This window comes from Chiloscyllium plagiosum, unplaced genomic scaffold (genome assembly GCF_037043375.1).
Source record: "Chiloscyllium plagiosum isolate Xiang-an unplaced genomic scaffold, Cpla_swu_hap1 HiC_scaffold_5, whole genome shotgun sequence".
NCBI lineage: Eukaryota > Metazoa > Chordata > Chondrichthyes > Orectolobiformes > Hemiscylliidae > Chiloscyllium > Chiloscyllium plagiosum.
In genome coordinates this window covers 61,075,566-61,096,530 of record NW_028270143.1, presented here as the reverse complement: position 1 = coordinate 61,096,530, position 20,965 = coordinate 61,075,566, and the positions used below count along the sequence as shown (strand labels likewise).

Below are 20,965 nucleotides of genomic sequence, written 5' to 3'. Positions count from 1 at the left end.
AGATTAGTGAATTTTGAAAACATTTGTTGCTCAGGTTGAGGTTTTCGGTGTAGGTTTGCTCGCTGAGCTGGAAGGTTTATTTTTAGATATTTTGACACCATAACAGGTAACATCTTCAGTGAGCCTCCGGACGCAGTACTGCTCGTGTTTCCTGCTTTCTATTGATATGTTTGGGTTTATTTGGGTTGGTGATGTCATTTCTTGTTCTTTTTCTCAGGGGATGGTAAATGGGGTCCAAGTCAATGTGTTTGTTAATAGTTGGAATGCCATGCTTCTAGAAATTCTTGTGCGTGTCTATGTTTGGCTTGTCCTAGGATAGATATGTTGTCCCAGTCATAGAGTCATAGAGATGTACAACATGGAAACAGACTCTTCGGTCCAACTTGTCCATGCCAACCAGATATCCTAACTCAATCTAGTCCCACCTGCCAGCATCCAGCCCATATCCCTCTAAACCCTTCCTATTCATATACCCATCCAAATGCCTCTTAAATGTTGCAATTGTACCACCCTCCACCACTTCCTCTGGCAGCTCATTCCATACACGTACCACCCTCTGTGTGAAAAGGTTGCCCGTTAGGTCTCTCTTATATCTTTCCCTTCTCACCCTAAACCTATGCCATCTGGTTCTGGACTCCCCAACCCCAGGGAAAAAACTTTGTCTATTTATCCTATCAATGCCCCTCATAATTTTGTAAACCTCTATAAGGTCACCCCTCAGCCTCCGACGCTCCAGGGAAAACAGCCCCAGCCTGTTCAGCCTCTCCCTATAGGTCAAATCCTCCAAACCTGGCAACATCCTTGTAAATCTTTTCTGAACCCTTTCAAGTTTCACAACATCTTTCTGATAGGAAGGAAACCAGAATTGTATGCATGTTCCAACAGTGGCCTAACCAATCTCCTGTACAGCCACAACATGACCTCCTAACTCCTGTACTCAATAGTCTGACCAATCAAGGAAAGCATACCAAACGCCGCCTTCACTATCCTATCTACCTGTGATTCCACTTTCAAGGAGCTACGAACCTGCACTCCAAGGTCTCTTTGTTCAGCAACACTGCCTTAGCCCTAACCATTAAGTGTATAAGTCCTGCTAAGATTTGCTTTCCCAAAATGCAGCACCTCACATTTATCTGAATTAAACTCCATCTGCCACAGCTTGGCCCATCTGGTCCAGATCCTGTTGTAATCTGAGATAACCCTCTTCTTCTGTCCACTACACCTCCAATTTTGATGTCATCTGCAACTTACTAACTGTACTTCCAAATCATTTATGTAAATGAACAAAAAGTAGAGGACTCAGCACCGATCCTTGTGGCACTCCACTGGTCACAGGCCTCCAGTCTGAAAAACAACCCTCCTCCACCACCCTCTGTCTTCTACCTTTGAGCCAGTTCAGTATCCAAATGGCTAGTTCTCCCTGTATTCCATGAGATCTAGTCTTGCTAATCAGTCTCCCATGGGGAACCTTGTCGAACGCCTTACTGAAGTCCATATAGATCACATCTATTGCTCTACTCTCATCAATCTTCTTTGTTACTTCTTCAAAAAACTCAATCAAGTTTGTGAGACATGATTTCCCACGCACAAAGCCATGTTGACTATCCCGAATCAGTCCATGCCTTTCCAAATACATGTACATCCTGTCCCTCAGGATTCCCTCCAACAACTTGCCCACCACTGAGGTCAGGCTCACCGGTCTATAGTTCCCTGGCTTTTCTTTACCACCCTTCTTAAACAGTGGCACCACTTTTGCCAACCTCCAGTCTTCCAGCACCTCACCTGTGACTATCAATGATACAAATATCTCAGCAAGAGGCCCAGCAATCACTCCTCCAGCTTCCCACAGAGTTCTTGGGTACACCTGATCAGGTCCTGGGGATTTATCCACTTTAATGCATTTCTAGATATCCAGTACTTCCTCCTCTGTAATCTGGACATTTTGCAAGATGGCACCATCTATTTCCCTACAGTCTCTATCTTCCATATCCTTTACCACAGTAAATATTGATGCAAAATATTCATTTAGTATATCCCCCATTTTCTGTGGTTCCACACAAAGGCCGCCTTGCTGATCTTTGAGGTGCCTTATTCTCTCCCTAGTTACCCTTTTGTCCTTAATATATTTGTAAAAACCCTTTGGATACTCCTTAATGCTATTTGCCAAAGCTATCTCATGTCTCCTTTTTGCCTTCCTGATTTCCCTCTTAAGTATACTCCTACTTCCTTCATACTCTTCTAAAGATTCTCTCAATATATCCTGCCTATACCTTACATAGGCTTCCTTCGTTTTCTTAACCAAACCTCAATTTCTTTAGTCATCCAGCATTCCCTATACCTACCAGCCTTCCCTTTCACCCTGACAGATTCTTGTTATCTCATTTCTGAAGGCTTCCCATTTTCCAGCTGTCCCTTTACCTGCGAACATCTTTCGAAACTTCTTGCCTAATACCGTCAAAATTGGCCTTTCTCCAATTTAGAACTTCAACTTTTAGATCTGGTCTATCCTTTTCCATCACTATTTTAAAACAAATAGAATTATGGTCGCTGCCCCCAAAGTGCTCCCCCACTGACACCTCAGTCACCTGCCCTGCCTTATTTCCCAAGAGTAGGTCAAGTTTTGCACCTTCTCTAGTAGGTACATCCACATACTGAATCAGAAAATTGTCTTGTGAAATTCCTCTCCACCTAAACCTTTAACATTATGGCATTCCCAGTCGATGTTTGGAAAGTTAAAATCCCCTACCATAACTACCCTATTATTCTTACAGATAGCTGAGATCTCCTTACAAGTTTGTTTCTCAATTTCCCTCTGACTATTAGGGGGTGTATAATGTAATCCCAAAAAGGTAATCATCCCTTTCTTATTTCTCAGTTCCACCCAAATAACTTCCCTGGATGTATTTCCGGGAATATCCTCCCTCAGCACAGCTATAATGCTATCCCTAATCAACAATGCCACTCCCTCTCCTCTCTTGCCTCCTTTTCTATCCTTGCTGTTGCATTTGTATCCTGGAACATTAAGCCGCCACTCCTGCCCCTCCCTGAGCCATGTCAGTCGAAATGGTACCCTTCCTTATCTGTATGTAAGGATATGAGTGAGAGAGGGTCATGTTGTTTTGTGGCTAGTTGATGTTCATGTATTCTGGTGGCTAGTTTTCTGCCTGTTTGTCCAATTTAGTGTTTGTTACAGTCCTTGCACGGTATTTTGTAAATTACATTGTTTTTGCTTGTTGTCTGTATGGGGTCTTTCAACTTCATTAGCTGCTGTTTTAGTGTGTAAGTGGGTTTGTGGGCTACCATGATGCTATCAAAAACTATCAACAAACACAATGACTTGGACTCCTTTTACCACCCCCTGAGAAAAAGAATAAGAAATGACATTACCAGAAGAAATGACATCACCAACCCAAGGAAACCCAAACATTTAAATAAAAAGCAGGAAACACAAGCAGTCCTTCGTGCAGAGGCTCACTGAAGATGTTACCGAGTATGTTGACGAAATAACTGAAAATGAACCTTCCAGCTCAGCGAGCAAACCTACACCCAAGAGCTACAGATCAGAGGAGAGGGTTGTTGTGGAATGGAATGGAATGCAGAGAGTCTCTCAAGAAGGATACACAGTTGATAGGGCAAAGGGATTTATTAAAGTGTGTCTGTTTCAATGCAAGGAGTGTCAGGAATAAGAGTGATGAACTTAGAGCATGGATCAATACTTGGATCTACACTTTTGTAGCCATAATAGAGACATGGGTTTCACAGGGGCAGGAGTGGTTGCTGAATGTTCCAGGGTTTAGGTCTTTTTTGTAAAAGAATGTGGGGGGGGAGGTAAAAGAGGAGGGGGACTAGCATTGTTAATTAGAGAGTGCATCACAGCTGCAGAAAAGAAGGTTGTTGAGGAGGGTTTGTCTACGAAGTCAGTATGGGTAGAAGTCAGTAACAGGAAAGGAGCAGTCACTTTTTTGGGTGGTTTCTATATAGATTCCCCAAGAGCAGCAGAGTGATGGAAGACCAGATTGGACAGCAAGTCTTGGAAGGATGCAGATATAATAGAGTTGTTTGTTATGGGTGACTTCAATTTCCCCAAAATTGATTCGAACTCCTTAGATTGTCCTGGAAGGAGCAGATTTTGTCAGGCGTGTCCAGGAGAGAATCCTGACTCAATATGTAGATAGGTTGATGAGGAGGGAGGCCATATTGGATTTGGTGCAAGGCAATGAGCCAGGCCTGGTGTCAGATCTCTTGGTGGGAGAGCATTTTGGTGACAGTGCCTACAACTATGTCACCTTTACAATAGCCATGGGGAGTGGTAGGAACAGACAGTATGGGAAGGCATTTAATTGGGGGAGGGAAAATTACACTGCTATTAGATAGGCTACGGAGTATAAATCAGGAACAATTGTTCTGCAGGAAAGACACAACAGAAATATGGAGGCTGTTTAAGGAGTGCTTGTTGCAAGTGTTGGATAACTTTGTCCCACTGAGACAGGCAAGGACGGGTAAGGTGAAGAAGCCTTGGATGATGAGCAGAGAAACTCCTTGTCAAAATGAAGAAAAATGCTTACTTAAGTTTGAGAGAGCAAGGATCTGGCACAGCTTTAGAGGATTCCAGGGTAGCTAGGAACAAACTCAAAAATGGACTGAGGGGGAATGAAAAAGCCTTGGTGGGAAGGATTAGGAAAAACCCAAAGGCTTTCTACACGTGTGTGAGGAATAAGAGAATGATCAAAGAGAGGGTAGGGCTGATCAGGGATAATGGAGGAAACTTGTACCTGGAGCCTGAAGAGGTAGGGGAGGCCTTAAATGAGTTTTTTGCTTCAGTATTCATTAGAGAGAGGGACCTTGTTGATAGTGAGAACACCATGGATCAGGTTAATAGGCTTGAACAGGTTCATGCTAAGAAAGTGTATGTGCTGGAAATTCTGGGAAGCATCAAGATCGATAAATCCCTAGGGCTGGACCAGATATATCCAAGGTTACCATGGGAAGCAAGGGATGAGATTACTGCACCTCTGGTGATCGATTTTTGCATCTTCACTCTTCACAGGAGTAGTACCTGATGATTTGGAGGGAGCCGAATGTCATTCCTCTGTTCAAGAAAAGGGAATAGGGAAATCCCTGGGAATTACAGACCAGTCAGTGTTATGTCTGTGGTAAGAATTTCTACTGGAAAGAAATCTGAGAGGTAGGATTTATGACTATTTGGAAAAACAGAGTTTGACATGGCTTTGCCAAGGGCAGGTCATGCCTCACAAGCCTTATTGAGTTCTTTGAGGATGTGATGAGACAGGTTTACAAAGGTCGAGTGGTGCATGTGTATATATGGATTTCAGTAAGGCATTTCATAAGGCTCATTCAGAAAGTTAGGAGGTGATGCCACAAAGGTCGGTAGTGTTGTAGATAATGTTATTAGATTAGATTACAGTGTGGAAACAGGCCTTTTGGCCCAACAAGTCCACACCGACCCGCTGAAGCGCAACCCACCCATACCCCTACATTTACCCCTTACCTAACACTACGGGCAATTTAGCATGGCCAATTCACCTGACCTGCACATCTTTGGACTGTGGGAGGAAACCAGAGCACCCAGAGGAAACCCACTCAGACACGGGGAGAACGTGCAAACTCCACACAGTCAGTTGCCTGAGGCGGGAATTGAACCCGGGTCTCTAGCGCTGTGAGACAGCAGTGCTAACCACTGTGCCACCGTGCCGTGAGTTTTGCAGGCTATAACAAGACTGACAGGATACAGAACTGGGCTGAGAAGTTGCAGATGGAGTTCAATCTGGATAAATGTGAAATTATGAGTTTGGTAGGTTGAATTTGAATGCTGAACACAGCACCAAAGACAGGATTCTTGGCAGTGTGGAGGGACAGCAGGATCTTTGGGTCCATGTACACAGATCCCTCAAAGTTTCTACCCAAGTTGATAGGGTTGTTCAGAAGGCATATGGCGTTTTGGCTTTCGTTAACATGTGGATTGAGTTTTAGAGCCATGAGGTTTTGCTGCAGTTCTGGTTATCTGGTTAGATGACACTTGGAATATTCTGTCCAGTTCTGGACTAAAGAAGTAATAGCAAATGGCTGGAGCTTTCAAATGGCTGCTTCATGTATTTGCACCCAGAAAACGTGGATTGCATGATTACATCCATCAAACTGACACTTACTCTTGGGCTCTTTTGCAGTCATTTTACAGTAACGCCACATTTAGACAATGACAAGGTGAATTCTGGATCAGTGGTGCTGGAAGAGCACAGCAATTCAGGCAGCATCCGAGGACAGGCAAAATCGACGTTTCGGGCAAAAGCCCTTCATCAGGAATAAAGGCAGAGAGCCTGAAGCATGGAGAGATAAGCTAGAGGAGGGTGGGGGTGGGAGAGAGTGGCATAGAGTACAATAGGTCAGTGGGGAAGGAGATGAAGGTGATAGGTCAGGGAGGAGAGGGTGGAGTGGATAGGTGGAAAAGGAGCTGGGCAGGTCGGACAAGTCCGGACAGGTCAGGGGATCGAGTTTCTGGAGGTTAGAAGCTAGGATGAGGTGGGGGAAGGGGAAATGAGGAAACTGTTAAAATCCACATTGATGCCCTGGGGTTGAAGTGTTCCGAGGCGGAAGATGAGGCGTTCTTCCTCCAGGCGTCTGTTGGTGAGGGAGCGGCGGTGGAGGAGGCCCAGCACCTCCATATCCTCGGCAGAGTGGGAGGGGGAGTTGAAATGTTGAGCCACTGGGCGATGTGGTTGATTGGTGCGGGTGTCTCGGAGATGTTCCCTAAAGCGCTCTGCTAGGAGGCGTCCAGTCTCCCCAATGTAGAGGAGACCGCATCGGGAGCAACGGATACAATAGATGATATTAGTGGATGTGCAGGTAAAACTTTGATGGATGTGGAAAGCTCCTTTGGGGCCTTGGATGGAGGTGAGGGAGGAGGTGTGGGCACAGGTTTTACAGTTCCTGCGGTGGCAGGGGAAAGTGCCAGGATGGGAGGGTGGGTCGTAGGGGGGCGTGGACCTGACCAGGTAGTCACGGAGGGAACGGTCTTTGCGGAAGGCGGAGAGGGGTGGGGAGGGAAATATATCCCTGGTGGTGGGGTCTGTTTGGAGGTGGCGGAAATGTCGGCGGATGATTTGGTTTATGCGAAGGTTGGTAGGGTGGAAGGTGAGCACCAGGGGCGTTCTGTCCTTGTTGCGGTTGGAGGGGTTGGGTCTGAGGGCGGAGGTGCGGGATGTGGATGAGATGCGTTGGAGGGCATCTTTAACCACGTGGGAAGGGAAATTGCGGTCTCTAAAGAAGGAGGCCATCTGGTGTGTTCTATGGTGGAACCGCTCCTCCTGGGAGCAGATACGGCGGAGGCGGAGGAATTGGGAATACGGGATGGCATTTTTGCAAGAGGTAGGGTGGGAAGAGGTGTAATCCAGGTAGCTGTGGGAGTCGGTGGGTTTGTAGAAGATGTCAGTGTCAAGTCGGTCGTCACTGATGGAGATGGAGAGGTCCAGGAAGGGGAGGGAGGTGTCAGAGATGGTCCAGGTAAATTTAAGGTCAGGGTGGAATGTGTTGGTGAAGTTGATGAATTGCTCAACCTCCTCGCGGGAGCACGAGGTGGCGCCAATGCAGTCATCAATGTAGCGGAGGAAGAGGTGGGGAGTGGTGCCGGTGTAATTACGGAAGATCAACTGCTCTACGTAGCCAACAAAGAGACAGGCATAGCTGGGGCCCATACGTGTGCCCATGGCTACCCCTTTGGTCTGGAGGAAGTGGGAGGATTCAAAGGAGAAATTGTTAAGGGTGAGGACCAGTTCGGCCAAACGAATGAGAGTGTCGGTGGAGGGGTACTGTTGGGAACGTCTGGAGAGGAAATCGGTGGAGGGGTACTGTTGGGAACGTCTGGAGAGGAAAAAGGCAGGGAACCCAGTTCAGGTTGAGCACCATCAGCAGAGATACCATTTGGCATTAGGTTCCCCAGAGCCTTCATGTCTCCTTTTACAGCACTGTGCCATGACAGCCTATTTCCACTATGTCCTGCATGTGCAGACCTGCCTTATCAAACTTCACCGACAACTTCACCTGCTCCATGACCCTGTTTGCACCTTAATGATAAGTGTGTGTTGCTGGAAAAGCATAGCAGGTCAGGCAGCATCTGAGGAGCAGAAAAATCGATGTTCCTTCTATCCCCATATACTTTGAGCTCCCCTCCATCACTGTCCTTGCCCCCACATTGACACACACCTCTGGTTTCTCTCCAGCCTTGACCCACCCGTATCTTTTGACAGTGATATTCCCCCTTCCTTGACCCTTCCGAATGACTGACTGACAGATCCAGTCTCAGGATTTTATTTACCACAGACTTCTGACAGACATAAATGGGCAGCCCCTAGACCTGACTGACCATGTCTCTAACTGCTGAGTTTGCAGCTCGCGGACTGACAATACATGATTTCTCCAGCCTGCTTGTGATTGCCCGACACCACTGACCATTGCCAACTGCCCAGACTGTGGTCAGACAGCTCCCCTGACCACGAGCAATCCAAGTAGACAACTGACTGTGGCCAAACCCCTAAACTCTGTGCAGAATGTGCCTGTGGCTAATGGTCCTGGGACCCTTTGACTGACAACAGCCTCCCTTTAAATTGGACTAAGGACTGGCCACCACTAATTTTTGACATGACCATTGTGCAGTATGTTTACCAGTTTACCAGTCATGCTGCTAGCAAGTGCTGTAGGTGTTAGATTGACATTGCAATGCACTGTACAACAATATGTCCCTCTGCCCGCAAGCCATCTCCATATCCCTTAGGATCCCGCTGACAGGCATGACAAGAGTATGCAGTAAAGGGTGCCCCATTATTGAGCAGTCACGCGATACAGCCTGGATCCAGTCCTTGAGCTGGGTGCCTGTTCCTGAGTGCAAAGAGTCTTTGCTGCAGCATCTTAATGTCAGCTAATGGTATGCCCGGCAGTGCAAGTCTGTGCTTCATGAGTGGCATGCAGGTGTATCAAAGAGATGCCTTGAGGATCCTGAAGGGTTAGCAAATGTTGGATGCCAATGTCCAAGAAAGAAGTTTGCCACAGCAACTGCCTGTGGATTGTGCCCAGAGATTCTGGTTGGTCCTGAGCACCATTGAGATCCTTCAGAGCAATTGGCAAGAAATCACCAGGAACCCACTCAAACTTCCACACCAGGTTTTCTCCACATCTAGCTTGTTTGGCATTTTTGGTAAGATAGGAAGTTGAATGTCAGTGAGACAGGTTGTACCATTAACAAGGAGTGAACAAGTAATAATCGCCCTTTATTGGCCACTGTTTAGTGAGAAACTCAGTGGTCTGCTTGTCAAAAGCATTAAAAATTGAGCAAGGTGTTCCTGAACATAAGATAGGCCTCACCAGATTTGCCACAAATCTCCAATAAAACAGTTACAAGTGTGGAATAAAATAAGGTTGAGTCAATATAGCTTTGTTAAGAGCAAGTCGTGCACAGGAGGCTGCTAAATAAGATGTTCAGGGCAAGGTCCTGGCGTGGGTGGAGGATTGGCTGACTGGAAAAAGGCAGATATTGAGGATAAAGGGGTCTTTTTCAGAATGGCAATCACTGACTAGTGGAATTCCACAGGGACCAATATTGGGACCACAACTATTCATATTATACATTAATGATATGGACCAAGAAACTGAGGGCATTGTTACTAACTTTGCAGAATAGACAAAGATAGGTAGAGGGGCAGGTAGTCATAGTCATAGACGTACAGCATGGAAACAAATCCTTCAGTCCAACTAGTCCATACCAACCAGAAATCCTAACCTAATCTCAACCCATTTGCCAGCACTTGACCCATATCCCTCTAAACCCTTCCTATTCATATGCCCATTCATAAATATTGTAATTGTACCAGCCTCAACCATTTCCTCCAGTAGTTCATTCCATACCCTCTGCGTGAAAAAGCTGCCCCTTAGGTCCCTTTTAAATCTTTCCCCTCTCACCATAAACCTATGCCTTCTAATTCTGGGCCTCTCCACCCCAGGGAAAAGACCTTGTCTATTTACCCTATCCATGCCTCTCATTTTAGTCTTGAGGAAGCAGGGAGGAAAAATAGAGGTGTACATTATTTTCTAAATGGAAAATGGCTTAGAAAATATGAAGTCCAAAGGGACTAAAGTGGCCAAATTCAGATTCTCTTAAGATCAACATGCAGGTTCTAAATTCTGTAAAGAGTGACTAAATTCAAAAATAACCCAATAAATCTTCATTTCAGTGTGTAATATTGATGCATCAGTAATATTTATTCTACAAGAACACTGAGCAAATACACGGAAGCTGGAATTATGTACATCAAAGTTTGCTGTCCCTTAATGTTTTGTTATGAAAATAAGTAGCATGTTTTTAGATTAATTTTCAGATCACTAAATTGCAACACTTGATTTTTCTTAAAAATGACCTGGAATATTCTGATGGTCAGATAATCATTTCTGAAGCATAGCTGGGAGTTGTATCTGTGGATACTGTGGAATCTCCAAGGCTGCAGACTCCAAAGGAACTGTTCGCTGTTATGATGCCAGCTGAGGTTATTACAGGACAAGTCAACCCAGGTTAAAGTATGTCTTGATAGTTTTTTTTGCCTTAATGAGGTGGTCTTTCACTAAAAAGCAATTCTCCAATGCTGCAGATTTGGTTTTAACAGTAAAACAAATGTTTAATACCTAAAAATAAATAAATAAATAAAACTAAATAAATATTCTGAAGTAGAGTCCTGCTGGACTTGAAAATTTAGCTCAATTTATCTCTCCACAGATGCTGTCAGACCTGCTGAATTTTTCCCGCATTCTGTTTATTTCAGATTTCAGGCATATTCAGTATTGTACTTTTATTCCTATATAAATAGCAAACTACAATTGCATTAATCCCCAAGACATTATTTTTCATCACAAGAATTTCCTTTCTAGCACATCTTAATTCAACTGTGGCTTCAGTTCCCATTCTTGGAAATCTGATAGCATCTTCCTTCAGATTTTGTATAACTGAGCTTAGATGATTTAAGCTGCTCTTCTGACCCTACCCCTGGGACTTCACATCTTTGACACACACTGCTGGACTCAACACTAGCTCACCTTGGGGCTCAATTCCAGCCACTTACCCCTAATGGACCCTCCTTGACCTACCTTAAACATTCTACCATTTAACTGGTACCACTACCTCTAACAACCCAACCCCTACCTGCTTGACACCCTACTTTTTTTTTGCATCACGTACCCTGTACCGTGTATCCTATCCCTACTTACGTGGCATTTCACCTGCCTGGCACTCTATTCTTCGGGCACCCAACCCTTACAGTCACTTTATGTTCTTGACCTTTCACAGGAGGTGTCAAAGTACCTGGAAATTGAGCCCCAAGGTGTGTATGATGCTAGACCTTGAAATTACAGAATACAACAGCTGACTGTTGTGAAAAAGAGGTCATGGTCTGACTTCCATGGACTGTTCTGTACTATGAGGGATCTGTCAGCATGGAAGTATGGGTCGACATTTCTGAAGGAGCCCTAATTAGAATCTCCAGTCAGAAATATGAAGCTCTTTCATTTCATGAAAAAGGGATTGAGTGGCAATCTGTTTGAGATTGCTAGTCCTCAGAAAATCTGGACCCATATATACAAGGTTTCAATATAATGATCCAAACATTTTAATAGGAAAGTCAATAGCTCAGCCGAAAATGTGTCATTTCTTGGACTGAGAATTTTGCTGTGTTGCATTATTTACCCAATGAACCAGGCAGCAGAATGAATGTGGTATAATATGGAAGAAACTGTAGTGCAAGTTAAATTCACAATTTTGACTGATTTGCAACAAAGAATTGAAAGCTTTCATCTCTACTTGTTTGTTTCTGTGCTTTCTGTTTCACGTAATATAAAATATATTAAGACGTTTTTTTGAGGACAGAAAAGACACAACAAACAAAGCAGAAAAATTCTGTAATCAAATGAGAATGAATTGATATAAAGATACTTTCTGTTGAATCAGCAGCCGACAATTTGAGAATATGATAAAATGAAATCTACATGTTCATTCTGCTTGTAGGTGATAAACTTCAAGCTTAGACATTGTTATGATTAATTATCTAGGACACTGAATTTTCTTTGTTTCAAAGTTTCCATTGAATCATACTCTGTCAGCCAAGTCAAAAGAGATAGTTAAAATAGCCTGAAGGAGTACTGGCACTGTGACGGCCAGGTTATGTTTCTTCTGTTGAATTGACTAGTTTATCTACTGTGTTTTGTAACTTAGTGCTTTTTTGTTTTTATTTCCTTGCAAAAAAAACTAACAACCTATATAAAACATATAAATTTAAATATATATATGTAACATATGTTTTAAGACTATGCAAGGAGATCTATTGAATCCATTATTCTAGCTGTGAGGAAATAGTGGTAAGCTTCAATTCCTATCTACCTGATATTAATGTATCTTCACTATATGCTCAGAATAATAATAATAATAACATAAATTGGTCTAAAAAATGGATGGCAGCCATTAATCATTATGAAATTTCTCAACCTAGAGAAGTTCTTCATTTACTAGTTTCATGCAGATGTTTAGGTAGGTGACAAATCTTCAGTGCCAGATCCTAGTTGGCTAATACATTATGAAAACTGAGTTGGGTGAATTAGATGCCTATTCCAAGGTACAATGAATGGTTTCCTGTTCATTGCAAACTATACAATACCTGCAGCCACGTTTTGCTTTGGTCCTGGGAATTGGTCTGACCTGACAATTCATACTCCTGCAACAGTTGATGAAATTTGTTGTCAGGCAGTCAGTGCATTTTGGTGTATCTGTCAATATGGGATACCTCAGACCAGGTAGCATATCTATACCTCTGGATTCTTTCAGTCAATAGTTTTAACATCCTAGTGATTGTTTATCAAAGTTGAACTTCCTGCAGAGGATATTAATATTTAAAAATACCAAATTTGTCAACATTTTTCCAACTTTTAATTTTCTACTGTGATATTTAATCCAGTAAATAATCAGGCATCAAACTTTGGTATTAAAACCAAATGTTAAATAACAATGCATAGTAATCAATCCAATGGGATGACTCTTGTTTGCCTGAAGATTCTTTGGCAGATCTACTCTGGTTTATTCAAAACTGGACACAAACACACTTGGCTTAATTCTAACAAACTAATCTGTTTAAGGAATTCTAGAATTATTATAATTCCCACAAGTTGGATAAAATAGACATTTTAGTTCCGTAGTATATGGGAGTAGAGCAGAAGAATGTCGAATCAGGTCAATCTCTGGTCTTTCTAGCAGCTCCTTACTCCTCCTCCTCCAGATCCAGGGAGCATTCGTTTAAGCAGTTTGTGTGTCCTAAGAAGAGTCCTCAGAAGCAGCGATTCTCTGCATCCACTTCCAGTTGTCTCATGGAACAACGGTAAGTCATTTTCTGTTGTCCCACTCAATCAATTAGCAGCATTGATTCTATTCCCAATTGTCAATTATATTGAAATCCACTTCCCATTGTTAGCGGCCCCTTGACCATATCCTAACCAGATCCTTAATTATCTGTCCTGGGAAAGCTTTTGCACTGCATATTTAGGAGACCAATGTACAATGGAGATCTCGCAATCCAATTTTCTTTTCAGTCTTTAGATTTCATGCACATTGCTTTTCACTTTCGCTTGCTGTAAATTGCCACCGGGCAACCTTGAATGCCCATTCTATACTGTCCAGTTGACTGGACTCTTGAATGTACTTCTGCATCAGTTTCGTCCAGAGTTTTTGAGAGGTTATTCATTGATAAGAAGCATTACTGTCAAAGGGTTGTACAAAAACTAAACAACATGTGAAAAAGCTTCAACAGCAAATTCCAAGCAAACTCATATATCCAGTAATGGAACTCACATATCAGATATTTCTTTCTTTTCTGAGTATAGCTATTCCAGTGGAAAGCTATTTTGATTTCACTCTCGATATGCCCCAACAAATTTTCTGCCATATTATGTTGGCTGTCCATCTCTTTTTGATTTAAATGTTGATCGATTTCAGCATCATATCCATATCTACTTCAAAATATTTTAAATGCACTGGAGATTTGATGTAGAGATACTGTCTTCCCTCTTAGTTTGATATCTTTGTATCTTGTCATTCCATTCTCTCTTTCTCACTTGTCCATTTGCACTCCTGTTCACCTATTAGGACTCACTTCTGGTTTTCCTGTGAATGACCAATTTTAAGACCGTAGCTTCAAAGATGGTGCCCAACCATGCTTCTTTAATAGCATCATATTGCTAAGACGTACTGCATAAGCCTTGCTAAACCAGTCAAAACTTATACCAGAATGGGAATCTTTTGTATGGATTGGAATTGGTTACTGTATAAGTCATTTAAAAAAAACAGTACAATTCATATTAGTTGTCATTAAAGTAATCCCTTTCCCCTTGTCTGAACCTGAAGATCTGTTGCATTTCAGATAGTTCACATACACAAGACTTATAAAAGGTACATATTCAAAACTAGACCTTGATGAAGGCAGTAAAGTAAATTTTTGGATTGCAGCGTGTAAGGAGAATTTTGGGTAAAAAAGGAAACAACGGAGTAATATTTCAGCAACTTGACTGTAGTAATGTGGCATTTTCAATCGAGGATTACAGCTGATGAAAAATGCTGTACACCATATATCTGAAGATTGTAACATTGAGTTGACACAATGTATTCTAGCTGGGAATAAATGTTACAAAGCTGACCAGATTTGAAATAGTGGCGGTGTGACATGAGTGAATGATTGTAGAAGGAGTTGGCAGGTATGATGCTATTTAGGAATTGTGACATCCATAACCATTCCAGTTAAGGTAAGTACCTCATTAGATTTTTAAAGCATTAACAGCACTCATACCTCCATACCAATTAAGAGGATTTCTTTGAATCTTCTAAGATTTCACAACATTCTCCATTAAACATTCTCAAAAGGAAATAGAAGAAACGTTATGTCCTGGTTTCTCCCCTTCTTAATGCTCTACATTTTATAATCTTTCAGAGGTACATGTATTTTTCCAACAGAGAGAATTATTATATCTGTACGAGTAGTTGGATCATTGAAGCATATTAAATTCTGATCTCCTATCTTGATAGGCTATCTTTAACACCTTATTAAGGTTCAGTATGTTCCCCCACAGTGAAATCCTGCTGTATGGCTGTTCTGCTTTTGGATACAACTTCTCTTATCCTTAGAAAGAATAGTTTTGATAGTTGAATGTAATGAAGGAAATATCTTTTTTTTCAGATCCAACAGCTATTTCCTTTCAACAAATGTGATTACATAAAAGAATGCAAAGTCTCCTGTTTCAGTCTAGACAGATGTACATGTATTTGGAAAGGCAAGGACTGATTTGGGATAATCAACATGGCTTTGTGCGTGGGAAATCATGTCTCACAAACTTGATTGAGTTTTTTGAAGAATTAACAAAGAGGATTGAGGGCAGAGCGGTACCTGTGATTTATATGGACTTCAGTAAGGCATTCGACAAGGTTTCCCATGGGAAACTGATTAGCAAGATTAGATCTCATGGAATATAGGGAGAAAAAGCCACTTGGATACAGAACTGGCTCAAAGATAGAAGATGGTGGTGATGGAGGGTTGCTTTTTAGACTGGACACCTCTGAACAAGGATCTGCATCAATTGTTTTTCATAATTTATATAAATGATTTGGATGTGAACATAGGAGGTATAGTTAGTAAGTTTGCAGATGACACCAAAATTGGGGACGTAGTGGACAGAGAAGAAGGTTACCTCAGATTACAACGGGATCTTGATCAGATAGGCCAATGAACTGAGAAATGGCAGAAGGAGTTTAATTTAGATAAATATGAGGTGCTACATTTTGGGAAAGCAAATCTTAGCTGGACTTATACACTAATGGTAAGCTCCTAGGGTGTGTTGCAGAACAAAGAAATTTTGGAGTGCAGGTTCAAAGCTCCTTGAAAGTAGAGTCGCAGGTAGATAGGATAGTGAGGAAGGAGTGTGGTATGCTTTCCTTTATTGGTCAATTAAGTACAGGCGTTGTGGCTGTACAGGACATTGGTTAGGCCACTGTTGGAATATTGCATGCAATTGTGGTCTCGTTCCTATTGGAAAGACATTGTGAAACTTGAAAGGGTTCAGAAAAGATTTACAAGGGTGTTGCCAGGGTTGGAGGATTTGAGCTATAGGGAGAGGTTGAATAGACTAGGGCTGTTTTTCCTGCAGTGTCGGAGGTTGAGGGGTGACCTTATAGAGGTTTATAAAATCATGAGGGGCATTGATAGGATAAATAGACAAGGTCTTTTTCAGAGTGTGGAGGAGTCCAGAACTAGAGGGCATAGGTTTAGGGTGAGAGGGGAAAGATGTAAAAGAAATTTGAGGGGCAACCTTTTCATGCAGAGGGTGGTACGTATATGGAATGAGCTGCCAGAGGAAATGGTAGAAGCAAGTACAATTGCAATATTTAAAAGGCATCTAGATGGGTACATGAATAGGAAGGGTGTGGAGGGATATGGGCCGGGTGCTGGCAGGTGAGGCTAGATTAGGTTGGGATATCTGGTTGGCATGGACGAGTTGGACTGATGGGTCTATTTCCATGCTGTACATCTGTATGACAATGTCTATGACTATTTGAAATGTTCTTTAATCTGGTAGCTGGGAAAGGACATATTAACGTAACTTGCATTACATCAGTCTGACCATGTGATTTTCTTATTGACTACTTTATCCTTAAGAGAAAGTGAGGATTGCAGATGCTGGAGATCAGATTCAAAAAGTGTGGCTTTCATCAGGAATGTCCTGATGAAGAGCTTGTGTCCAAAATGTCAACCTTCCTGCTCCTTGAATGCTGCCTTTCCAGCGCTACACTTTTCAACTACTTTATCCTTAATATTTTCCTTCTGATCCATTCAAAACAGATTTCCTTTATTGGGTTCAGTGCCATTTCCTTTGTGAAAGGTCTTTGCTATTAAGAAAAAGAGATCATTACAAGGCTTTTTCATTTCTTTACTCTGATAGTTTACTCTAATATTCTTCATATTACTGAGTCCCATAGTGTTAGAACTAATTAGAAGAGTTGGACTAATTATTCCTAATAAATACCACTTCCATCACTGTAGCTAAAGCACCTGAAGCTGCTAATTGTATTGGCTGTACTTAACATTGATTCAACTCTTTCACGTCAAGTTTAGTAACTGCATCAGCCTGACATTACCAACTAAATCATGGATGAACTTATATTTAATTATTAAGTGACAAAATACATACGTTTTTCAAACTTTTAATTTGCTGAATGAGGTATTGAAAAGAAATATTAAGAGTAAAACTCTCATAAATAGTTTGCTTCCTAACTTTCCAGATCATCAATTATGAGGCAATCATTCCTTTGGTCCTCCCAATGCATATTGAAAATGCAGGTAGGGAACCTATACAATCCCATCCCACCCAATAAGTGACTTTCTTTCATTAATCATTGATCATTTACAACTCATGCTGTTTACAAGGAATCTTCTGCTTCTCAGAATCTTCTGTTTCTATTTGCTTGAAAACTTATTAAGGTTAGTTAGCTCCCATTCAATAATTTTGGCCCTTAAGTAAACAGAAGTGTCTACTTATTGTAAATCTTGTATCAGCATCTTGAAAAACAAACGTTCCAATCTGGCCAAGGGTTCATTTTAGGTAAAAACTTGCAAAACTGATATCAAAAGTCAGCACACCTTATGGTACTAGAATGTTGACACATCTACTGAACATTTAATGAAATGATTTTTGTTACCATAATTTAGAAACCACAAGTATAATTATAGTGCTGCCTATTCTCAAAATATCCAGTTCTTGAGAAAAGATTCTGTTAGCAGTAATTTGTTTTTTAAAAAAACTGAATATAAAATCACAAAATACTCTTGCTGCTCTCAAGACATCAATTTACCACTTAGCTGATATAATTGTAAGCAAGTACCTTCAGTAAACTGTATACAATTTCAGCAGTGAATGGAAAAAAATACTAGCAGAGAAAAACAGGTTTTATAGATCAGGCAGTGCAATCGCTGGTGACCTCTCTAAAGCAGTGAGGAAAACAGAAACCAAAATAGAAAGAAAGGAAATAGCTTTATTTAGATGTCTTCTTGTATGACTAAGGGACAAAGCACTACATAGCTAATGGAGATGTCTGTCTAGTTTGTGACACAATGACTCTCAACAGCATGGTTTTAATCCCTGCACCAGCTGAGGTTACCATGAGCAACTCTCCTTCTCAATCTCTCCCCTCACCTGAGGCATGGTGACCTCAGATTAAATCACCATCAGTCATCTTTCTCAAATGAGAGAGCAGCCCAGTGGTCTGGTAAGGCTATGGCGACTTTAGCTAAAGGCAATTAAAAAAAGTGGCAACCAATTTTCAAACAGCAATGAACACTGAAGAGTGATGGGATAATGTGAAGAGTGAGTGTCAACTCACTTACGTTTCATGATTTTAATGTTTTCGAGAGTGCTATACAGCTTGTAAATCTAAAGATGAGAACAGGTCAATTTGCACACAACAATATCTCACAACAACAATGCAATAATGACAAGGTAATCAGCTTTATGAGGTATTGATAGTGGGATAAATATTGGCTAGCACATTATCCGGGTGGAGCTGTAAAGTGATACCTCCAAAGTACAGTGAGTCATATTAAATATGCAAAAGAAATATCATGAATGAAAATCCATGATTGAGGTGACGAATATTGGAGCAATCACAAAAAAAGGACCTAACAGGAAATAATAAAAGAAGCTGCGATACTTCAGAGTATTTCAAAAATGCAAAGATAAGATGCAAATGTTTTTGCAAACTACTAGCTTGTGACATAAGCAGATTTCAAAGATATGGTTTCACTTACATATGGGAACATAAAGAGATGACAGCAGAAAAAAAATGTAACAGATAAAATTGTAGAAGTAAAAGTGATGAATTATTCATGTTTACACAGTGAATGTGAAATTAGGAAAGGATTTCAGGAATGAATTTCTCTGCCCAAATTGGCTTTTTTCAGTCATCTTTTCTCTTTTCATTTGTTCATGTGATGTGGGTGTCACTGATGAGACTGTGGGAGGTTTTTGATGATCCCTAATAGCTCTGCAGAAAGTGGTTGTGAACTGCGTTCTAACACCACTGCCGTTCTTGAGGTTTAAAGACACCCAGACTACTGTTCAGAAAAGTTCCAGAATTTTGACCCCATGACAGTGAAGGAACAGCAATAAAGTTCAAAGTTAGCATAAGACCTGGAAGGGAACATGTGGATGCTGGTTTCTCCATGCATCAGCTCACCTGCTCGGCCTAGGTAGTATAGGTTCTGAGTTTGGAAGCTGCTGTCAGAGATGTCTTGAGTTGCTGCAAGGTTCTTGTAGTTAGTACATGCTGTTCTGTGTTAGTAGTGAAGAAAGTGAATGTTAAAGGTGCCCATCATACAGGCTGCTTTGTCTTTGATTGTGTCAAGATTCTTGAGTGCTGTTGGAGCTGCACTCAGCCAGGCTCGTGGTGAATATATCATAACACTTCAGACTTCTGCCTTGTACATGGTGGACAGGTTATGGAGAGAAAAGAGGTGAATTATTCACTGTAGAATTCCTAACTTCTGACTTTCTTTTAACTACTGTGTCTATATTGCAGGGTTTGTTCAGCTTCTAGTCTATGGTAAACTCTGGGATGTTGATGGTATGAAATTCAGTGATGGTATCCCGAGTGAATGTCAGGGGTTATATTCTCTTTTGGAAATTAGTCATTGCCTGGTACTTGTGTGGTGTAAATGTGACCTGCCACTGATGTGCTTAAGCCCTGAATAGTGTCCACATCTTGCTGCAAATGGACAGAGACTGTCTCAGAATCTGAGGAATTGCAAAGAGTGCCTAACATTGAGCCCTGGTTCAAATGAGAGTTTACAAGCAAATCAGGACCCAAATGGATGAGAACGCTTATTCACTCATGATGCCCCATTTATTTCCCTCACAAAGGAAAAAGAACCTAGTTGCATTTGACCAGAACCAGAGGAGTACTACCTTTAAGCACACCAAGTGTTACTATTACCTCTAATACTCTTCACAGACACCTCTTGGACTGAAATTAAGTGTCATTTCTGTCAAGTTTTATGAAATGCTCCCTCGGCGAGGCCTATACTCTGACCCCAAACATGCTTCATTAACAGTGTACCATGACCAATGGCTTGTCTGATGTCAACCCGATTCTCCCACTCACCATAGACAGAGGTAATGGCCACTCCTGATTCCTAGAGTTGGTGCCACCTTTAAAGGGTCATTCCCTACCCAGCCAAGCCCTGTCAATCCAGAGTTGTTCTGCACTCAGAGTTGTTCATGATATTTACCCTGGACTTGGCAAATACGGGAGATTAGTGCCCTAATTTGCTGGCAGGAACGTAGAAGATTGGGTTTTGCTGAGGAAGGCAGTCCTAGTCCCCTAGGTCTGGCAGAGGAGGCCACAACATCAGACCATACCAACTTGGTCTTGAATATTCATTTTGATTCTATTGTGAATCAGCTTGGGAGGGTTAGCTAAGAAGCCATGGAGTCTGTGAATGTTATCAAGTTTAGAACTAGTGGCATAGTACTGTCAAGATAGTCTATGATTTGCATAATGTGCAATGCACATTACTAAACACATGACAGAAATGCAGTGTGGATCAGTATATTTATTGATGTAGAATTGGTCTCAGTTATATTTAAGATAATTCACCAAAGTACTGATGGAGTGCTACAGTTTTGGATATGCTGTTGTTGTGATGATGGGGTTTTTTGGCAGATAAACTGACACCACACATTAATTTTGGAGGGACAATTTAATCTGCTAAATGCTTACATGCGAGCTTTTTGGTCAGAATTTAAACTGAGTATCAATGAGCAGATTGTTGGTAAGCCAGTTTCCCTGCATTACTATAATATGATTCCTTCACCCTTTTTGGTTATGTTTGGG

At 41.7% G+C, this 20,965-nt stretch overlaps 1 protein-coding gene across 3 annotated transcripts in view; it reads left to right on the top strand.

The window, feature by feature from the left end:
* The window catches only part of LOC122549912 (adenylate cyclase type 1-like), a 290,855-nt gene that overhangs the window by 140,826 nt on the left and 129,064 nt on the right, over positions 1-20,965 (top strand). For 2 of the 3 annotated variants that reach the window (XM_043690132.2, XM_087987226.1), the window contains exon 7: positions 13,317-13,415. The exons of the other annotated variant lie outside the window; for it this stretch is intronic. In XM_043690132.2, coding sequence (XP_043546067.1) covers positions 13,317-13,415 — 99 coding nt within the window. The remainder of the gene's footprint in view (positions 1-13,316; positions 13,416-20,965) is intronic. 3 annotated transcript variants of the gene reach the window in all.